The sequence below is a fragment of the Sinocyclocheilus rhinocerous genome, unplaced genomic scaffold (genome assembly GCF_001515625.1).
Source record: "Sinocyclocheilus rhinocerous isolate Xijiao unplaced genomic scaffold, SAMN03320098_v1.1 scaffold564, whole genome shotgun sequence".
NCBI lineage: Eukaryota > Metazoa > Chordata > Actinopteri > Cypriniformes > Cyprinidae > Sinocyclocheilus > Sinocyclocheilus rhinocerous.
The window spans coordinates 1,241,856-1,261,590 of record NW_015645070.1 but is presented as its reverse complement, the minus strand read 5'-3'; the positions used below and the strand labels follow the sequence as shown (position 1 = coordinate 1,261,590).

The following is a 19,735-nucleotide window of genomic DNA, read 5'->3' as shown; positions in this document are numbered from 1 at the left end:
GACTATAAACTTAGCACACAAGATGTGACAAAATACAGATACTTGGTTCACTAGAGCGAGACAACATTTTAATACTATTTTTAAGAAATTTTCAATGACAAAATATTTGTCTTTTAATCACAAAAAGTAAAACAACGCAGTTGTATTTTGAAATATTTTAACGAATCTAGGGCTGTAACTAATGACTATTTTGGTAATCAAGTAATCTACTGTTTATTTTGACAATTGAGTAATCTGATATATTTTAGTAACAAATAGACCTAAGTGGAAACCCAGGCTTTAGTATGACTATTTATAAATAAACTAACGATGAAGCAAGAATAATTAGCTCAAATAAAATATCAAAACCAAGTAATTACATGGTTTTATTGAACACTGGTAAAATACATAATGCAATACGAACATAACCAACTTAAGAATGGATGATACATCCATGAATACATACATGTATACATGCTGATTACATTGCATAATTACATGGCCCAAAAAAATTCTGGACTGTAGAGTTCTGCAATTTTTGCATCAGCATTCTTGAACATTTTTTTGTGAAATAAATGTATCTGATACATTCACATTCTGAAAGTGCAAAACATTCATGTTTCCCTCTAGAATGCCTCTTAAGTAGATGTCAACTCTGCACCGCAATACTAGGGGTGGTTGTGACAGGGAGTTGCTAATGTGTTCTGACTGGTTTTTAGCGCTATACTATGTGGTTACCATGGTTCTTTGGGTGGTTGCTTATTGGTCCAAGTCTCCATGATGGCTCAGGCCTCCCCTCCAATAGAAGTCTACAGGATTGTTTTTTTTTTTTTTGCAGTCTAAATATAATTCACAGTGGTTTAAAAAAGCAATAATTCATAATCAAAATAAATAATATTATACACAAAATAAAAAGTGAAATAATTCACAGTGGCTTAAAAAAGTAATACAAATTCAAAATAAAATAAAATGGAATTCCTGCTGAGTTCATGCTACATAAAAGGTGACGGTGGATTTATTGTATTGTCAGTTTAACATACCTTGAAAAAGGAGATGTAAATTCACCTCTAATCATCAAGCCTAAATCAGACTGATTCTTCTTATAAATGACAACAGTGTTTTAAAGTTGAACATGTTTCAATCTACTCAATGGTGTTTTATATGGAATGGTTAACATGTGGTTGGGATTACCACTGCTGGAAACAATTACGAAGTCTTAACGCAACCTGGAGATTAGATGCAATTCTGTGTGGCAAACCAGAGATTCACTGACTAAGATGGACATCAAGATTCAGCCAAAAATTTAAGCAGTTGGATAGAATCAGAAAACAGCTTTGTTTGGGAGACCAAAAATATGCCATTAAAATTCTTTTTTAATTACCATGTAAAAAAAAATGTGTTAAAGAGCTGAAAACCAAAATGTTCAAACCAGAAGTGGGTGGAGCCGCAGTGCAAAAACAGATCTATGACAATGACCATGCTTCAGCTGTGGTTTTCGCATACTATTTCGTTCTCAACCACAATGTGCCATCTTTCGAGGCACGTTTCGAGAGGCTAAGTGGAAAAATAGAAAAGTGAGCAGTGACACTGATTAGTCAACAACCACAGCGGGAAGCAAGAGGACAGGAGAAGACTAGTTGCTCTCCAAAAGCAATGATCTCTGCGGATTTGGGAATTGAGCTGGAAGGTTTGAAATCTTGCCATCCCATTGCTCTAGTAGAAAAAACATGTAATCCACATTCCAGGCTATCTATTGGATAACATGTTTGTCAGTGCACCAAACACAGAGGCTCATCCGTGTCCTAAGTGTACACAGTTTCATGGCCACAAATATCCTGTATACATAGCAATAATTTTATGCTGTACACAGTTTAAACTTGACTGAAGGTCTTGGATCAGATGGACATCTTACAATTAGACAGCTTTTTTTTTTATTTAAGTATTAAAATAAAATAAAAAAATTAACTATTAAATTAAATTAAAATTTTAAATTAAATGAAATTAAAATTATGGCCCAACACTGCAACAGTGCTAACAGATATACAAACAGAACAGGTTTAGAAGTTCTGGAGCTAAATAGGCTTGCTAGTGTAAGAGATTCATCAATGCCAGGCATGAAAGTGCTTGAAGCAACAGAGAGCCTCTGCTTCCAGCCAGCCTGTGCTGACAATAGACCGGATAAAGCATACACTGGCTCCTGCAAGAACTGACTAGAGCCCCTGTTCAGAACACAAACCCAACAAAAGACTATTCTAAAACGGGTCAATGCACACTTCCAGACGCGATCGGAGCTACTAGCGCGAATAGAAACGGTTAAAACGGCACACACTCCAAGAGCTGCGGACTGTGTTCTATCTCGCTGAGCTGCCAGTCAGCTCTGGGCTTTCATCTCATCAGACACACACACATACACAGCAGCACAATGCATGCAGGAATGAGAGGAATGTTTCTGGAATGGTACAGAAATGAGTTAGTGTCTTTCTGCTGCAAGGAGTCATCGGAAGAAAGACCCGTCACAATCCAGCAGCACTGCTCATTCTGAACAGCTTCATTTTCTAAATAACTGCTACCCATTATATACCAGAAACGATTGGTCTGAGTATACTAAAAATATAAAAAGTATATTAGTGGGCATTTGCCGTGTTCTTCCACTGCCCACTTGTTGGGCACATAAGGACTTTTGTAATACTTCAATAATAAATTTTATTAATAATATGAACAAACATTAAAAGTGATGACTGTAAAGGCAAGCACTGCTATTACTATTGCTGACAAATAAACAAACCCTTTACCCTAAAGGTGTGCTCACAAAAAATGTCCATTGTAAATAGTTCTGATATAGGAACTTCTTACCCTGGCTTTACTGTCCTGGGCAGACATGTATCCCACACACATGCTCTCTGTAGTATGGCTCCATAGAAATTCCACTGTGAATAAAAGAGAAAGGAATGAAATACTATATTTGTATCATTTATACACTCATATCATTCATATCCTCATATCTGGAAAACCACTATGCTAAAAATCTATTTGAAACTCCAAAGGGAACCCGTGGTGAATTAGCCTTCTGAGTTGGCCTGCAAATTAAAGTCAAGATTGAACACTTGATCAACACAACAGACAAAGTCTGATATTGAAAAGTACATTTCATATCTGTCTCAAATGTGTTCCTCCGCTGAGTGTCGGCCGTAATCATAACAATGCCTTTATTCTCTGAGGCCAGACCACACTTTGAGACCTGTTTACTCTGCTATTTGTGAATGCAGGGAGCTGCCATGTTTATCCCTGAATATTTAAACAAAGACGCCTGGAAAAACAGTCAGCATCTTTAGACAAGAATGCGAGGGAGGCATCAGAAGAAAGAATGGGGGGGGGCACATTATGAATGGCTTTCAGGGAATCTTCAGTGACCCAGATGTTCCTCAAAAATCTTCCGTAACTGCATTTTGTCCTGATGTTATAAAAACAAACCTTTATATATTATACATTAATTTAAATTTTTTTATATTATATTTAAAAATTTAAAAAAAATTATTATTACTTTTATATACATTTTTATATAAATTGTATATATTTTAGGGGTGTCGAAATTAATCGATGGATTGCGATACGGACGAGGATGATTCTGCATCAATGCAGTAATAGATCATAATCGATTATAGCCTACTGACGTCATTCGCATACGCGCTTGTCACGCGAGTATTAAAAATGCACTCTCTATTTTAAAATCTGAGCTTTGCTTTTTCCCCGCATATGGCACGTGTGTGCACTAGAGACGATCGCGGCGGCTTCATTGCACAGAATATGCGCTGTGAAACATGCGCGTTGCTTGACAGTGCTTCCACTCGCTGTTATTTTAGTCTTTTACTTTAGATATGCTTTCATTTCTGCCGTTTGCAATACGAATGCAGTACGCATTAGATGCACGAAACTCACGTACTGACAGACTTTCACGTGCACTTTGTGTTTGTTTGTCCTGAAGCTCACGGCTGCGGTTAAATACACTTGCGTCTACATTTATGATACGAAATTGATGTAAACACAGTCAGTTATGCTTTTAGAACATCTGATATGTCGAAATAGATTTGTGCATTAGTGTGAAGGCAGCCTATTAAAGCTGCCACTGTCTATGATCTCATCAGTAATAATCAAATGGCAATAATGCTGAGGAAAAAAGAAAAACCTATAACTATGATTATCTATAAACTTTCAGATACTTAAAGCACTCCCAGATAATGAAAGCGCTTTTTCACTTGTAATTGTATCACTTGTAATTGTCTTTCCCCCCTTTATTACTTTATATTTGCTTGTATGTTTTGAAGCTATATTTACTTTTTATTGTTAACAATAATTATATATTAATATATTAATGAATGATTTAACATATTTTAAAAAGTAGCCTGCAATTATATAATTTAATAAAAATGCACAAAATAAACTTTATATAATCGTGATGCATCGTGATACTGTATTGAATCGAATCATTGACGACAATCATAATCGAACTGAATTGTGAAACCACTGCTATATATACAGTATATACACACACACACTACTGTTGTAAAATTTGAGGTCATTAAGGTGTTTTTTAAAGTTTTTTTTACATAACATTAAAAAACAAAACAACCCTTAATCATTTTATATCAATAAAGTGAATAAAATGACTAGTAAAAATATAACTTTATATTCTTATTCTTTATTAGTATTATTATTATTTACATTTTAATGCAAGATCCCTGCATTCTGTTCCATTCTGCTTTGATGAACACACAATTATCTAGTCGTGAGGTATATTGGATTAAAGCTGAGGCAGGACAGAGCAGCACGTACCCAGCAGAGCCTGGATGTCTTCAGAGCGCTGGGCTTCTCCACATGTGCAGCACCTCAGAACGATCACCCCACCCAGAACACAGTCCTCGCCAGCCAGGAACGGCGAACCTTAAACACAAACAAGCCAACTGCATTTCAACCATGACCCTCTTTCCACTACAATCAGTCGATTTAGATGTGAAGTAGAAATGAAAGCACGTTGGAGGCATCTAAGAAAATCCAGCAATTCGGTCAGTGATTTATTAGTTATGCTCTGTTCTGAGAAGTTAATGAAATGAGCGGAAAAGCGGTACATTTCCGTACTTTCCCCTGCCAACCTAAGCGACTGAAAACAAGTATTCTTTCCAAAGCTTTTGTTTTATTAACCAAATGAGAAAAATTGGGAGCAGAGCCACTTTTCGCTCTTTAATAGGTTAATGATGGAATGAGTTATTTCTGTAACCCCTCACGGAGCCCTGATAAAGGGACTCTGTTGAGAAATGCATACTTTTCCAAAGAGGAAAAAACAAAAAACGGGCTTCAAGCCCATTCAAATGATTACATCTCAAAACCAAAGGAGTGCTGGATGCAGCCTAGGTTTGAAGCACTCAAGCATAACATCAATCCACAGGAGGGAAGAGTTCAAATTTCACCTCATATAGGTGCTCGGTTTATTAATTTTGCACATCATGTTGTGTTCAGCTTGTTTACACAGAACAGCTCTTTTTATGACACCTCTCAATTAAAACCCTTCAATGAAAACCTGGATGGCCGTCACACAGTACACATCTTAACACCACACTTCAAAAGACATCTTTAAATAGATCTTTATCCAACATTCCATTAAAAAGCCTTTTATTCTTTTCTTCTGTTTCATCCCCACAGTTTAATCAAATTTATTACACAGCTTTCAGAAACACTTGATTCTGATTGGTTAGTCACAGCATCCTGCAGTCAAATAGTATAACAGAATAAACATCGTGGCACTCCACAGTCTCTTTCTTCTCACATAATAAAATAATTTCAAATTAGATCAATATTTCAGGTCCACTTATTTAATTATTGGTTAAAATAGTGATAATGCATAGCCATCTGGTCATTTTCTCAAAATGAACACCTTGTCCAAAACAGACACAATGCGACACGACAACACGCAAAAAAAAGTTATCTTTTCCATATTAATCAGAGACAGCAATACATGTTGATCAACAACAGATTCTATTTTTGGACTGGTTTCTATTTCTGTGAACTGGCGGCTGACAACTTAATGATAATCTCATGTACGTCTGTGTACAATATTTAAGTTAGAGTTCGAATATCATTTTGAGTGACTTCAATAGCCGACTATAGCGACAAAGGATAATTTACATTAGATATTTAAAAAAAATAAAACAAACTAAAAGGAAACAAGAACTGTGAAATAAAATGTGAAACAAATTTTTTTTTTCAGTCACTAGGTATTCTGAATAATGTTAAAACGTTTTAAATTTCATGAATTTAATTATTAACTCCGCCCACACTCTCTTCTGATTGGCTACGACTTTTGAATGGTTTTGATTTGTCACCATGTATCAACTGACAAAGAATTGCTTGTCACTGGAATCTCATCGCATCGTATTAGTATATATTGCAAGATCCATCCAAGACCTGTTTGCAACAGTGCAGATTGTACAGAATACTTTCTTATTTTCTCATGAATTAATTCCTTAATTATAATAAAATATTCCACTGTTTTGTTTTGGATATTTATGTAGATTTATGCATCTCCCGCAGTTGTGGATTTCCGTGCAACAAAACTATAAAGGTCACAGGCCAAAACCAGCAAATATTCCCACATGTATTTTGTGTGCTACATTCAATATGAAATCCAAGCGGTCACCCGATTTCACAAGCCCAGAAAGGGAACCAAATGAGCAAAGCTTCTGAACATGAAAGCAAGCGACATCTTCACCATGCCCTGTCAACATAGTATTTATGGCAACTGAAAATAACTGTGGCCAGAGAAATATGATTTAACCAAAAACTTGTGGAGCCCATTCAAAAGAATGTTATTGATCCCCAAATCCAAACAAATTGAAAAAACGTTGTGGCTGCTGAATTTTTGTAGCGCTCATTTCCAGTCAAGCAAGTTGTTAATGATTTTGTTGTTCAGCTTTAGCTCAGAGCTGCTCTTACTCACACATACTGTGGTGAAGTGACACTAGCCTGCTGAATGAGAGAGAGAAACATGAAAACAGGGTGACAGGGAGGGAAAGAGTCTCTGAGAGTCACTCACTGATGAATTTGTTTTGCATAGCCTCCAGTAGGGCCTGATGTGCGTTTTCAGCCTGCATGGCAGTAGAGCACTCTCTGGCCAACATGGTGCGAATCAGATGCTCTCCAGAGCCTGCAATAGTAAAGACAAGACCCATTTTAATAATTCAGTATTTATTGTTATTTGACAAAAAACAACATATTGCATAATCCGATTTATTTGTCCAAAAGCACTGAGACGTTTCACTGTTTGCATCACTCTGCTTGTCTGTGTTCATGGCGTTTCAGAAAATGTTACTGTCCTACTGAATTGCAACTGACGTGTATTTGCATATTAAATGGCAAGTGCTGTTTCTGCATTTGCATATGAGATTGAGATTGATCTTCCAATCACAACAATGTGAAAGTCTCTACTGTCACTCTTGATCAATTTAGTGCATCCTTGCTGAATAAAAGAATTTCTTTAAAACAAAGTCTTACTAACGCCAAACCTTTGAATGGCATTGTATAAATTTAAATAGCATACATAGTAAATTTGTTAGATTTGTTAGAGTGATGAAAAACAGGTTGAGTTTATGAATCATCAACTCATTAAAACAAACTACTCTCAAGAGTCACCTGTTGTAACAAAAAAACAGTTAAGAACAAACCAATTACCATAAGACTGGGTTTGACATGCGAAACTTAATTATTTATTATCTAATGTAAAAATAAATAGCTAAAAAGGACGGATGGATGGATGGATGGATGGATGGATGGGATAAAATTAAATTTGACAACGCAGCACGGTGTCCGTTAGCAGTTTCGCTGATGGACACCAGCATAAAAAAAATATACATTTTATATTTTAAAAAGTTTTATATATATTATTTTTTATATATTATATAGCATATTTTAAAAAACTTTTTAAAATATAAAATGTATGTTTATTTGCAACAGTTATGCTAACAACAATAAAAAGACATTTATGACATTAAAACAGCGACATCTGCTGACGGACACTGTGCTCCGTTGTCACGGGAACATGCCAGCTGAAGATAATGAGGAAATTACGTCGCTCCCTTTGCCAAGTGCATTCCAAACGACTACATAAATGGCACGCACGCCCTGCTCACTCCAAAGTCCCCACTCCAAGGGGATAGGGATGATCACTTCCATTTGGAATTTGCCCGTGAACCATTCGGTACACGATACATTTACCGTTACACCCCTAATAGATAGATAGATAGAAAGAAAATGTAGCACTTTATTTTAGCCTCCTGTTCCACATGTACATATATGTACTTATAACTATTACAATAACTAGGTACTAACCCTGAACTTACCCCTAAACCTAACATTAACCCATCTAGTTATTTTGTACTACTTGCACTTTATAGGGTATTTACATTGTAAGTACTGTATATGTACTGTAAAATAAAGTGTGACAAAAATAAATAAATAAAATCCAAAGGTTTGACAGGTCAGGTGTCCCCACAAAACAAAGTTAAAAGAATGTATAAAAACAGTTAATCTCACTGTCAAGACACTAAAGGTTGTCACATTCATTTGCCTTTCAAAGGAGAATGTGTACAGCAGCCAGTTTTCAAAAGGGAGGGAGTGTAAAGAAATGCCTTGAACACAAAACGTCTGGCAACCACTCAAGCCTAAGAAACCATAAAGCCTTAAGAAAATAGCCGTGTTGTTTCTGTAAACACAAACGTGGGCCTCGTAAAATATCAGGTAACTACAACAAAACTATGTGCGGGGTTTGTTGCCATGACAATTAGATGCTAATTTATTTTCTGTTCTTCCTTTTTTTGTTGTTTTAACAAAAGAACGAACAAACGACTGGCTCCACCGTTGGCTCACTATTTTCAAGTTACCGTAAACCCTCGCGTTCTCTCTGGAGAAATGGACGTTACTGGCAACAATACCACAAGTTAACAGTTAATTTAACAAGCAAACAGCGTCAGGATAGTGCAAACTCAATTTCCAGTGGAAAGTAAATAAAACACAACAAACCAGAGATGGCATGAAACAGGCAAACATAGCGAAAGGGATCAACACCGACTTGCCTTTCGCCCTCAGCAAAACCGCAGCGAGCGCTGCAGAGACTAACAGGGTTGACCTGAGAGAAAGCGAGCTCTTTGTGTCAGTTTGAAGCCAGAATGATTGTTTTTCTCCTCCTTTTGATAGGAACGCCTTTTAAGTTGGGAAATGAAAAGCAGGTGCACCGCTGGAGCGCACACTTGAACGGCCTGTCCTCACCGCCATGCGTTTTCAATTTTGAGGAGGATGAAAGAGAAATGCATGCTGAAATGGCCATGGGGGGAGAAGGTGATAAAATGTGTGATTCTGCTTTTGTTTTTGGAATGGCGGACGATCAAAAACAAAGAGGCACAAAACACAATGTGAGTTTCGTGCCTGTTGCACGAGTTTGTGTGATTATAAAGTAAAAATTTCAACAGGGAGCACACATGCAAAACAGAGCTCGCAATATTTCAGACCTGTTGAATCAAGCAATAGTGCATATCTCACGAAACCTGTCAAGAACATGTCTGTGTAATATTTCCCATCAAAATCAAGAAAATTGTATGAGAAAACTTGGATAATTGCCATTAAGATTAATGTGAAATACCAAAAAAAAGTGCTTTAGTCCTAAAAATAAATGTTATGCAAAATAAAAATTACTTATATATATATATATATAGCAAAAGTCTCTTAAAAAGTATAGGTGACCAACATCATAGTCAACATTTTTTTCTTTTAACCAGAGGAAGTCATACATGCTGCACCCCTGTGCAACATGCCAAGCTTGAATGAATCCCAGTCTCTCTTCAATGGGCCAGGTGTGTGTTCACTGCAGGGCTCAGGCCAGGCCAAAGGTGCTTTCACACAAGGGTGCCGCAGGACAAAGGCCTTCATCATAGTGTAACACTCTTTGGAAGCTGTGTAAGTGATTATGGCACGGGGAAGTGTATTAACAGAGGCTACAGTTTGACAATTCAAAGCCAAGCAGAGCTTTTTTACAAGGTGTCTGGTTGTTAAAAGCAACGTCGTTCCTTGTGAAATATTATAATAAAGTTACAGGTGCAGTTATGCTGAAAAAGTTATTGTACCATGTCGTGGTGGTTAACAAAGTAAGTGCAAATTTACTGCACAGAATAGGGGAGATGGAATAAATTAAACATTTAATATATGTAACTTTAAAGTAATGCACAATGCACTCACCATGGCCATATCAGGTATGTGCACATATAATTCAATCCCTTACCACCCCATCAAAATAAGAGACAGCTATGGTATAATACAATTTTACACATAATTATTTATAATATGCATTACTGTTCAAAAGCTTGGGGTCAGAAAGATTGTTTTTACGGAAGCAAGTCTCTTATGTTCACTAAGGCTGAATTCAAAAATAAAGTAAAAACAGTCATGTAAAATATTATTACAATATAAAACAACTTCAATTTATTTTCATGTATTTTACACTGTAATCCTGCCCAATTAGCAAAGAAGCTAAAGCATGTCTGAACGAATCTTGCCATTAGTTGCTAAAAGGATATTCATATCCAAAAAGCATATACTTTACTCACATCAAAAGAAGTGATGTGTTGTGATGCGACGTATAAACCCAAACACAGATTTCATCTTTACTTTAATCTTGACCTGAAGAGAATACCTCATAGCATTTTTTTCAAACACAATCGTCTCGTCCTCTTCTTATATCATGATTGCTTTAAGAGATCCAGACATCCTCTATGGGCACAATGGACATGCGTGCTTGCATGTGTTGTATGGAGATGTGAATCATGTCTGTGGCCTCTTGACTTGGGCACAGATAATATAAGAGCGAAAATCTCGTTTTATTCATGTGCCAGAAAGCATTAGTTTAAAACATGAAGAGTACGGCCTTGGGCCCCGCTCACGGCAGGAATCCCAAGTAAAGCAGAAAACCTCCTTTTTTGCTCTTGAAATATGTCCCTACTAAGCAACTGGCTAATGGCATTAAGATGTTGGAGGAAAGGATTGACATCTAAATTAGGGCCAAAGAAAGGAGATACATTTCAAAAGTTTCTAGCTACAAATGAGATATTTTCATCAGGACTGAATTTGTGCACAAATTTCTTAAACAACGACCCATTAATGGTTGACTGAACCTGTGCAAAACCTGTCAAAAAGCAGTAAATGTACAGTAATGTCACACTAATATGACTCCGGTGTTTTTGATACCTGAAGTACTCACAGCTGTAGAGTAAAGGCTGACGTCACGGGCGTTTTCAGCCCAGCAGCCACAACCATAGTGAGCAGCCTGAGACAGAAACATTGGAAGAAAAATGTTGAATAAGAGTATCTCTGCTGCAGCAAATAAAAACATTTATGATTATGCATCTAAGCCGTTTATAAAGCACTTATTACTTAGTGCAAATGTTTGCAGCATACAATACTGGGTAACACTTTATTTTAAGGACCAATTCTCACTATTTACTAGTTGATTTATTAGCATGCATATTATGAGCATATTGGCTGTTTATTAGTACTTAAAAAGCACATATTAATGCCTTATCCTGCGCATTAAAATATTTTTGATCCCGTAATCCTACCCCATCTGTAAACGTAATAACTACCTCACAAACTACTAATAAGCAGCAAATTAGGAGTTTGTTCAGGGAAAACTCTTAGTTAATAGTGAATATGTGTTTCCTAATCTAAAGCGTTACCCAATACAGTTTAAAAGTCTGGGGTAAGATTTTTTTTTTTTTTTTAAGAAATCAATACTTTTATCCAGCAAAGATGCACTAAATTAATCAAAGGTTGCAATAAAGATTTTTACATGGTTATACAAAAAATATTTAAAATAAATGCAGTTCTTTTGAACTTTCTATTCCTCAAAGAATTCTAAAATAAATTATGGTATTATTCCACCAAAATATTAAGCAGCACAATGGTTTTCAACACTGATAATAATAAGAAATGTTTCTTGAGCACCCAATCAGCAAATAAGAACATAAAAGTTATTTTAAATTGTAATAATAGTTTACAATTTCACAGTTTACATTACTAATTATTAGTAATTACTAAGATTTTCACTATATGTTTGATCAAATAAATGCAACCTTGAGCATAAAAAATGTAAAATATTACAGACCCCAACCTTTTGAACAGTAGTGTAATAATCCATTGTTAATTTAAAATTTTGTTGTGCTAAAAATTTTTGCTCAGAGTGAATAGGCCTTAATTATGAAAATCAAAGTATGCTATAATACCAATGAACATTATTAATGGTAATTACAATTATAACAGTATAGTAATATTAATAAATATGAATTATTACTATTAACAGATTTTTCTCAATTACTACATCACTGACATGCTTATTTATTTAATGTATAGCATGATTAAATATATGAATATGCTCAGACTTAGGAGCAAATCAAAGGTCACCTGTCCCACCCGACCCGGGTGTTTCATGGCCAGGCCTCCGCTGGAAACCGCAGCCGCCACATTCCCTTCCCGATCCACCACGACCGCACCAACCGTGTCCAGACAGGCCGAGTTATTCTCCTCACCTTCCACCATGATGTCTCCTACTGGCTCCAAGCAGCCAAAATCATTCTCCTGCGCACAAAATTGCCATTCAATTAGAATTTCCTATGGCGCACACAGAAATTAACCAGCACTTTTCTGCAGTCTAACATCCTGAGCTCATTTACAAAGTGAAATCAAAAATAAATGTAAGTGTCAATGTATCTTCATACTAAAACGTGGGCCAAAAAAAGAGGAACAAAGAGGCTGTGGTTACTGGCAACAGCAAAAAAGGCACATTTCCAAAGCCCAGAATAATACTACCCTGAAACACATTGAACACTGCTTTTTGAACATACAATGTTTTTTTCTTGTCTATGAAGTTGGCTTTCAGACCCAGCTGGCTACCATAACCAAAATTGAACTTTCTGACAAACCTGGGAACTGTAATACATGTCGCTATCTAACTTGAGCACATAAAGTCCAATTACATATCAGCAGCTGAAAAATGATCCTCACGCACTCATTTATAATGAGTAAAGTGGTCATTTTTAAAGGACTGTTTTCATTTGCTGATTGCTGTGTACTTTGGAAAGAGCGTTGATGTGGACTGAAAGACTCCTAGAACTGTTTGACAAATTGGCCGTTCTTGAGAAACTGCGGAAGGGGACAGGATGACTTATAATTTATTATTCCATCTTCCCATGAACAGAGTGTCATTACTGGGCCACAGATCTTCAGACCTCAGCTGATTATGTGCAATAACTTTCTAAAATATGAGCGAATAGGCAAAAACAGAATGTTATTATTATTGATCTCACCATCAGTGATAAATCTGACAAAATAAGCTCCAGTACAACATCTGCTCACAGACCTTTCCAAAAGGGGAGCATCAATTTTCCTCTCTTTTATGGGTAGCTGTTTATATAACCTTTATGTCTGAAAAATGATTCCGTTTTGTCTCTATTTTGATGTGTCATGAAAGCAAGTTGGTAAAAATCTTCAACTGACTTGAGAGAAGTTTAAATGTTTCCATCTTTGTCATCTTTTTCTGTAAAACAAAAAAATAAACGATCAGACTATCCATACTTTTGGACCAATGAATTCCCAGTTGCTCACAATTACTGGATTTTTTATCTCCATTTCATAAAGACTTTTCAGGCAGATTTTCATGTCATGCCATTATTTAAAATCCTTTTTAACAATACTTAGTATTGACAGTAGATATTAAGACTTAAGGCACTAAATTCCATGACATTTCCAAGTCTGAAAGCATGGGCGGCACTAGGGCTGGGTTTCCGGGGCAAATGCCCTGAACAGATTTAGTTAACCCCCAAATGTTTTTTAAGCAACCTTGCCTTTCACCCCAAGTTTATGTCTGGCCATTTGTGGTTTTTGCAAAACTATTCGAAGACATAAACCTTGCCATGAACCTTGCAAACTTCTGCAAATCCAGTAATTACTTTTCTTCTCAAAAGCCCTCATCGTGTGAAGTTCTATAAATCTAAACAACACTCAAGAACTCCAGGCAAGATATAAAACACAATATTCTAATATTCCCAAATATTTCTAAGCTTCTCAAAACTGTGGGAAACCTTCAATGCTAAAGTCATATTTCTACAAAGCACGAGTGCACCCACCCATATAACAGAAATTACATCTTAGTTCTGCAAAGCACTTTAAATGCGTTAAAAATGAGCGAGAACCCATAGACCCCAGGCTATCCATGCGATACAAATGCATTTCATCCCCAGTAAAACAATAAATATGGCACTTATAAAATCAAACAAACCACAGGCCACTTGAAAGGAGACTGGGGGATGTGTTGTTATCTTAATGACCATTTAATGCATAGCTCTGGAGAAAAGTCTTTACTGAACTGAACTGAAGGAAGAAAGACCATGTGGCATCCCAGAGGCACAGATCATTCATGTAGACAGAGCCAACAGCAATCACTTACTTCAAACCGATGCTATCTTTAAAACAAACCGTACAAGGTTCGAACATGAATACCGCATACACCAAACCAAGTTAGACCTCGACGTATTTGTCTTTCCTGTCGAATAACATTTTCAGACACTGTAATTTGCAACTAATGACCCAGGAGTGACCCATGTTTCGCTTTCTCATCGGGACCACACAAGCGTCACATCGTGGACGGATCTGCACTGGAACCCATTTTCCCTCGACACCTGCATTCCATGTGTACCTGTCAATTCGCTTCCTTGAAAATCTACCAAAAAGTAGGAGAGATGCTAACATGCTCAAGCACATTACAGGAAATAATTCGGTGAAATAACTTCAAGATGTGGGCGCGGGAGATCGGGCGGCAGGGTGGAGGTGGTGCTGAAGAACCACGGTCTCATATCACATCGACGATTGTCTTAAAACTCCTGTAACATTCATGAGGCCCCAATCACCAAAACCTGTGATTTTTAGCTTCTTTAAAATAAGATATAAATGGTCCATGCAGGGTTATTATAATTAAAGAGAACTTAAAGTTCACCCAAAAATGAAAATTCTATTATCATTTACTCAACCTCAAGTTGTTCCAAACCTGCATGAATTTCTTTCTTCTGCTGAACACAAAAGATGATGTTTTAAAGAATGTTGGTAACCAAACAGTTGTGGTAGCCATCAACTTCCATAGCATTTTTTTCCTATTACGAAAATATATTTTTTTAAGTTCCACACTAGAATGAAACTCGTACAGGTTTTGAACAACTTGAAGTTTTTGTTTTTAGGTTGACTTTTTAACATTCTGTCAAGGGTCTACAGATGAAAAATAGCCTCTTTGGTTAATTCTGGCACATTTAATATATATATGTTGACTTGAAATAAAATTATATAAACCTACTAAAAATCAAAAACACACACACCAAAAAAAATACAAAAACTTCAAAATTAAAATTATGCATTTGAAACTGCCCCGAATTCCAAACCTGCATGAATTTCTTTCTTCTGCTGAACACAAAAGATGATGTTTTAAAGAATGTTGGTAACCAAACAGTTGTGGTAGCCATCAACTTCCATAGCATTTTTTTCCTATTACGAAAATATATTTTTTTTCCTTCCACACTAGAATGAAACTCGTACAGGTTTTGAACAACTTGAAGTTTTTGTTTTTAGGTTGACTTTTTAACATTCTGTCAAGGGTCTACAGATGAAAAATAGCCTCTTTGGTTAATTCTGGCACATTTAATATATATATGTTGACTTGAAATAAAATAAACATTAACTTAAGTGAAAAAAAAATAAAAAAATAAATAATTTCAGTAGTTGAATGGAAACATTTCTCAACTTAATTTAGTTTACCTTGATGTACTCCCGAATTAAATAGCTAAAAAGATCTTTTCAAGTTGATCTTTTCATGTCTACCTGGTGAACTTTCAGGTCAGTGTCAAGAAGCTACAAAAGATTGTCAGAGAACTGTGTCACCCAAGTCAAATTCCTTGCGTGCAGTGCCATGTCAGCAGTGCAGTAAGTATACATATGTGTGTTTCCTGTGATTGTGAGTAATTGAGGTCTCCACACCCCCCTTCAAGGTCGTCATTACCCGACGGGTTTCCTCCTCTGGGTATATGTGGTGGTTTTGAATTAGAGGACTGAACAGATGCAGATCCTGTTATCAGTCGAGTAATAATGTCAGAGCAAATGCCTCTGCTGCACTGTGTTTAGACCTAATTAAATGTGTTGAACTGAATGGGAGGGTGGAAACCTATAGATCATGGAGCATTTATAGGAGAAACTCACATATTTAGTTGTCTTTTTTTAATCAGGGAGAACGCCTATGCCAAAATCCAACAGCATATCCTGAATTTTAAAGTTTTCCCTTTGATTAACAAACTCTAAAAATAAACTCTTAACATCAACTCTGAACTAGACCGGACAAAGGTCAGAATATTTTAACTGAAAAGTCACGCCGGATAGCCCCGTCCATACTGAAACCTCATTGGTCCTCCCCACATAACTGTATATTAAATATCAAATATGGACAACAGTGACTTAGATTCACTCACATGTCCACACAATTGTCTTTTCCTCTTCGTCTCAACCTGCTCCGCCAGCTCCATCTTCCTTTTGTTCCTCTTGTAGCCTGACAAACTGAACTCTGTAAAGTGTTGAAAAAGGTGTGACAGTCAATAACAGATATTACTCTACTGCCTATCCAAAAAACTGTGTGTGTGCCAGTAAATGCTAAATGCTGACAACTGCTTTGCTTCTGTGGCCTTATTGCTTTGATTATTAGTATTATTCTTCATGACAATATAGTGCAGCAAGGGTGTGTTTGGCGAGGGAGCCTTTATTCACATAATAAATCAGTCTGTTGGTGGAAATGTGCTTGAAATCCTCAAAGTCTCCCTAAATAATGGGACATGTGTTAGAGTGAGGTCACGTTTTTTCTGGCATCAGATCATTCCAACACTGACAACACACACTCTATCTCAGTCTAACACACACACACTGGGAGTCGGCATGGAGCCCTCTATTAAAGTATAGAAGCCATTGTTTACCAAGCGCTGCATTCCACTCCTGTGAAAATCTCTTAATCAAAGAAAATGAATCAATGAAATGGGCACAATTAAGTAATTTTGCTGAATTTAATGGAATGCAATTAGAGCTGGTAAAAATAACACTGAGTCAATGATTTAAAAATACTCCAGCAGATGAGATCACATGCCTTCTTGTTCTTGCCAATCATTATTCAATGAAATTATTACGTGCCACTGTCAAGACTTACAACTGATAAAAGGCAGTTAGCTAACATAGAAAGTTTTCAAGCTATTCTTCATCTAGTATATTTCAATAAAACCTGTGTTAAAGGACAATAAGAACTAGATTTTCATTCCCTGAAGGAAATACAAGCGCTTGCAATAAAATGCTGCATCAGAGCTACTTTGTCACTGTCACTGAGAATTAGTGGGTGTCTTTTTTTCAGTCGGCTACACTTAATAAACATGTGGCTAAATGGTTAAATACATAAAAGTAAGACAAACGATCATAATTCAGTATGCAAACTAGTGTTTAAAATAAGACAAACCACATTTCAGCATTCACATTACATCATTGCTGCTAGTAACAATTTCAATGCTGAACAATTACAACAATGATTGACTTAATAAACTATAATTTTATACTTTCAAGAATAAAATTAACACAAAACCAAATAGATAGCACACATAATGCTATAATTTGCAGAAATGCAGAATTGTAATGCATAACATTAAGTAGTTCAGTTACTTAAAGGGACAGTTTACCTTCAGTTGCTGGCCCCCATTGTCTTCCATAGTAATGAAAAAAAAAGTCAATGAGGACCAGCAACCGAAGGTGAACTGTCACTTTAAAACAAACAAAAATCTTAAACCTAAATGTCTGTCACACACACACACAAACATATTCTACATCAATATAAAACAAATTACACTTCCAGTGTACATCTAAATAATTTTTCATCCTTGGGATGATTCTGTTCATCAAAATACATCATGCAACCACTGTCATCGAATGTTTCATGCAATAACTGGAAATGTACAACAATAAGATTTTATCTATATTTGGCATCTGCTTAAAAACAGCTATGTCAAGCATTCTCAGCTTTCATCTTTAGCAAATTAAAAAAAAAAAAAAAAAAAAAAAGCCACACACACTAAGAAAGGTCTTACTAGCATAAAAAAAATGTATTAATTAAAAAAAAAATTTAAATTAAAAAATGTCTTGTAATAATCTCCTGTTTTCCCTAATAATGTGAAATGATGGGATTTATTTTACCAATATCCAATATCCAAAGATGTGTCCTGATCTTTATTAATGCACATAAATCTGCAGTCAAGCACACAGCAGAAGCTGAAAGAGGATTCTGGGTGGTCTGATACTCACTGGTGGTCATCTTCTCTGTAGGGCATGCTGGGATACCATGGCTTATGGCCCACTGTTCTGCTCCTTTGCCCACTAAAAAACTGACACAGTAAAGATGTGATTTATTTGGAAGAACAACTTCATCACAGTTCAAAGCTTTGTATGTTCTTGAATGTCTCATGCCTTAATTTTGAACAGCATACACATTGTACGCACTACCTATATGAACAACATTTCTTTCTGTAAAAGAAATTAATACTTTTCAAAAGTGACATTAAAGACTTTTACATTATTACAAAATTCTATTTCAAATAAACGCTGTTCTTTTGAACTTTCTATTCATCAAATTACCCTGAAGACTCAGCTTTGCCATCCCATGAATAAAATTAGGGCTGAAAAAATTATTAATCGCGATTAATCGCATTCAACATAAAAGTTGTGTACTGTGTGTGTACTGTGTATATTTATTATGTATAGTTTAGGCTATATATAAAAAATATATGTATGTATATATATATATATATATATATATATATATATTTATACTTGTAGTATTTATAATTTACATTATATATAAATATAAATATTTTATATATAAATCTAACATATCTAACATCCTTGATATACAGTGCTGTGAAAAGGTTTTTGCCCCCTTCCTGTTTTTTTTTTGTTTGTTTTTTTTAATTTTTTGCATATTTGTCACACTTAAAAGATTAAAATCATCAAACAAATTTTAATATTACACAAAGATAATGCAAGTAAATACAAAATGCAGTTTTTAAATGACGATTTCATTTATTAAGGGAAAAAAGCTGTCCAAACCTACCTGGCCCTACGTGAAAAATGAATTGCCCCCTCTGTTAAATCATGAAAGAACTGTGATTAACCACATTATTTTAGAAAGCAGAGTAAATTTCACTAGCCACACCCAGGCCTGATTACTGCCAGACCTGTTGAATCAAGAAATCACTTAAATAGAACCTGTCTGATAAAGGGGCTGTTTACACCTGGTCATTTCATGCGTTTTGTCTGATCGGATAGCTATCCGATCGTGAAAAGGCCAGGTGTAAATGCCCTCCGAAACGCATTCGAGACGGATATAAATCCGATCGCTCAAACCACTTCAGGAGGTGGTCTGGGCCGCATTCCAGACGAAACTGGACAAGTGTAAATGCATCTGGTTGTTGAAACCACATATGTAAATTTTACGCCTCCCAAAATGTTAAAATAATAAACGTGTGAGAGCGTGTTATAGGCTATATGACATTATAGTCAGATATGACTGCGCTAATGCAACACGCATCGCAGTGGACGAGTAGCTGAGTAT

General features: G+C 35.9%; 1 protein-coding gene across 1 annotated transcript in view; it reads right to left on the bottom strand.

The window, feature by feature from the left end:
* tasp1 (taspase, threonine aspartase, 1) overlaps nucleotides 1-19,735 on the bottom strand; it is a 33,144-nt gene that overhangs the window by 3,595 nt on the left and 9,814 nt on the right. The window contains exons 7-13 of the mRNA XM_016508681.1: nucleotides 18,430-18,509; nucleotides 16,572-16,663; nucleotides 12,472-12,645; nucleotides 11,260-11,338; nucleotides 7,064-7,174; nucleotides 4,810-4,917; nucleotides 2,833-2,906 (exon numbers count right to left, since the gene is read on the bottom strand). Coding sequence (XP_016364167.1) covers nucleotides 2,833-2,906; nucleotides 4,810-4,917; nucleotides 7,064-7,174; nucleotides 11,260-11,338; nucleotides 12,472-12,645; nucleotides 16,572-16,663; nucleotides 18,430-18,509 — 718 coding nt within the window. The remainder of the gene's footprint in view (nucleotides 1-2,832; nucleotides 2,907-4,809; nucleotides 4,918-7,063; nucleotides 7,175-11,259; nucleotides 11,339-12,471; nucleotides 12,646-16,571; nucleotides 16,664-18,429; nucleotides 18,510-19,735) is intronic.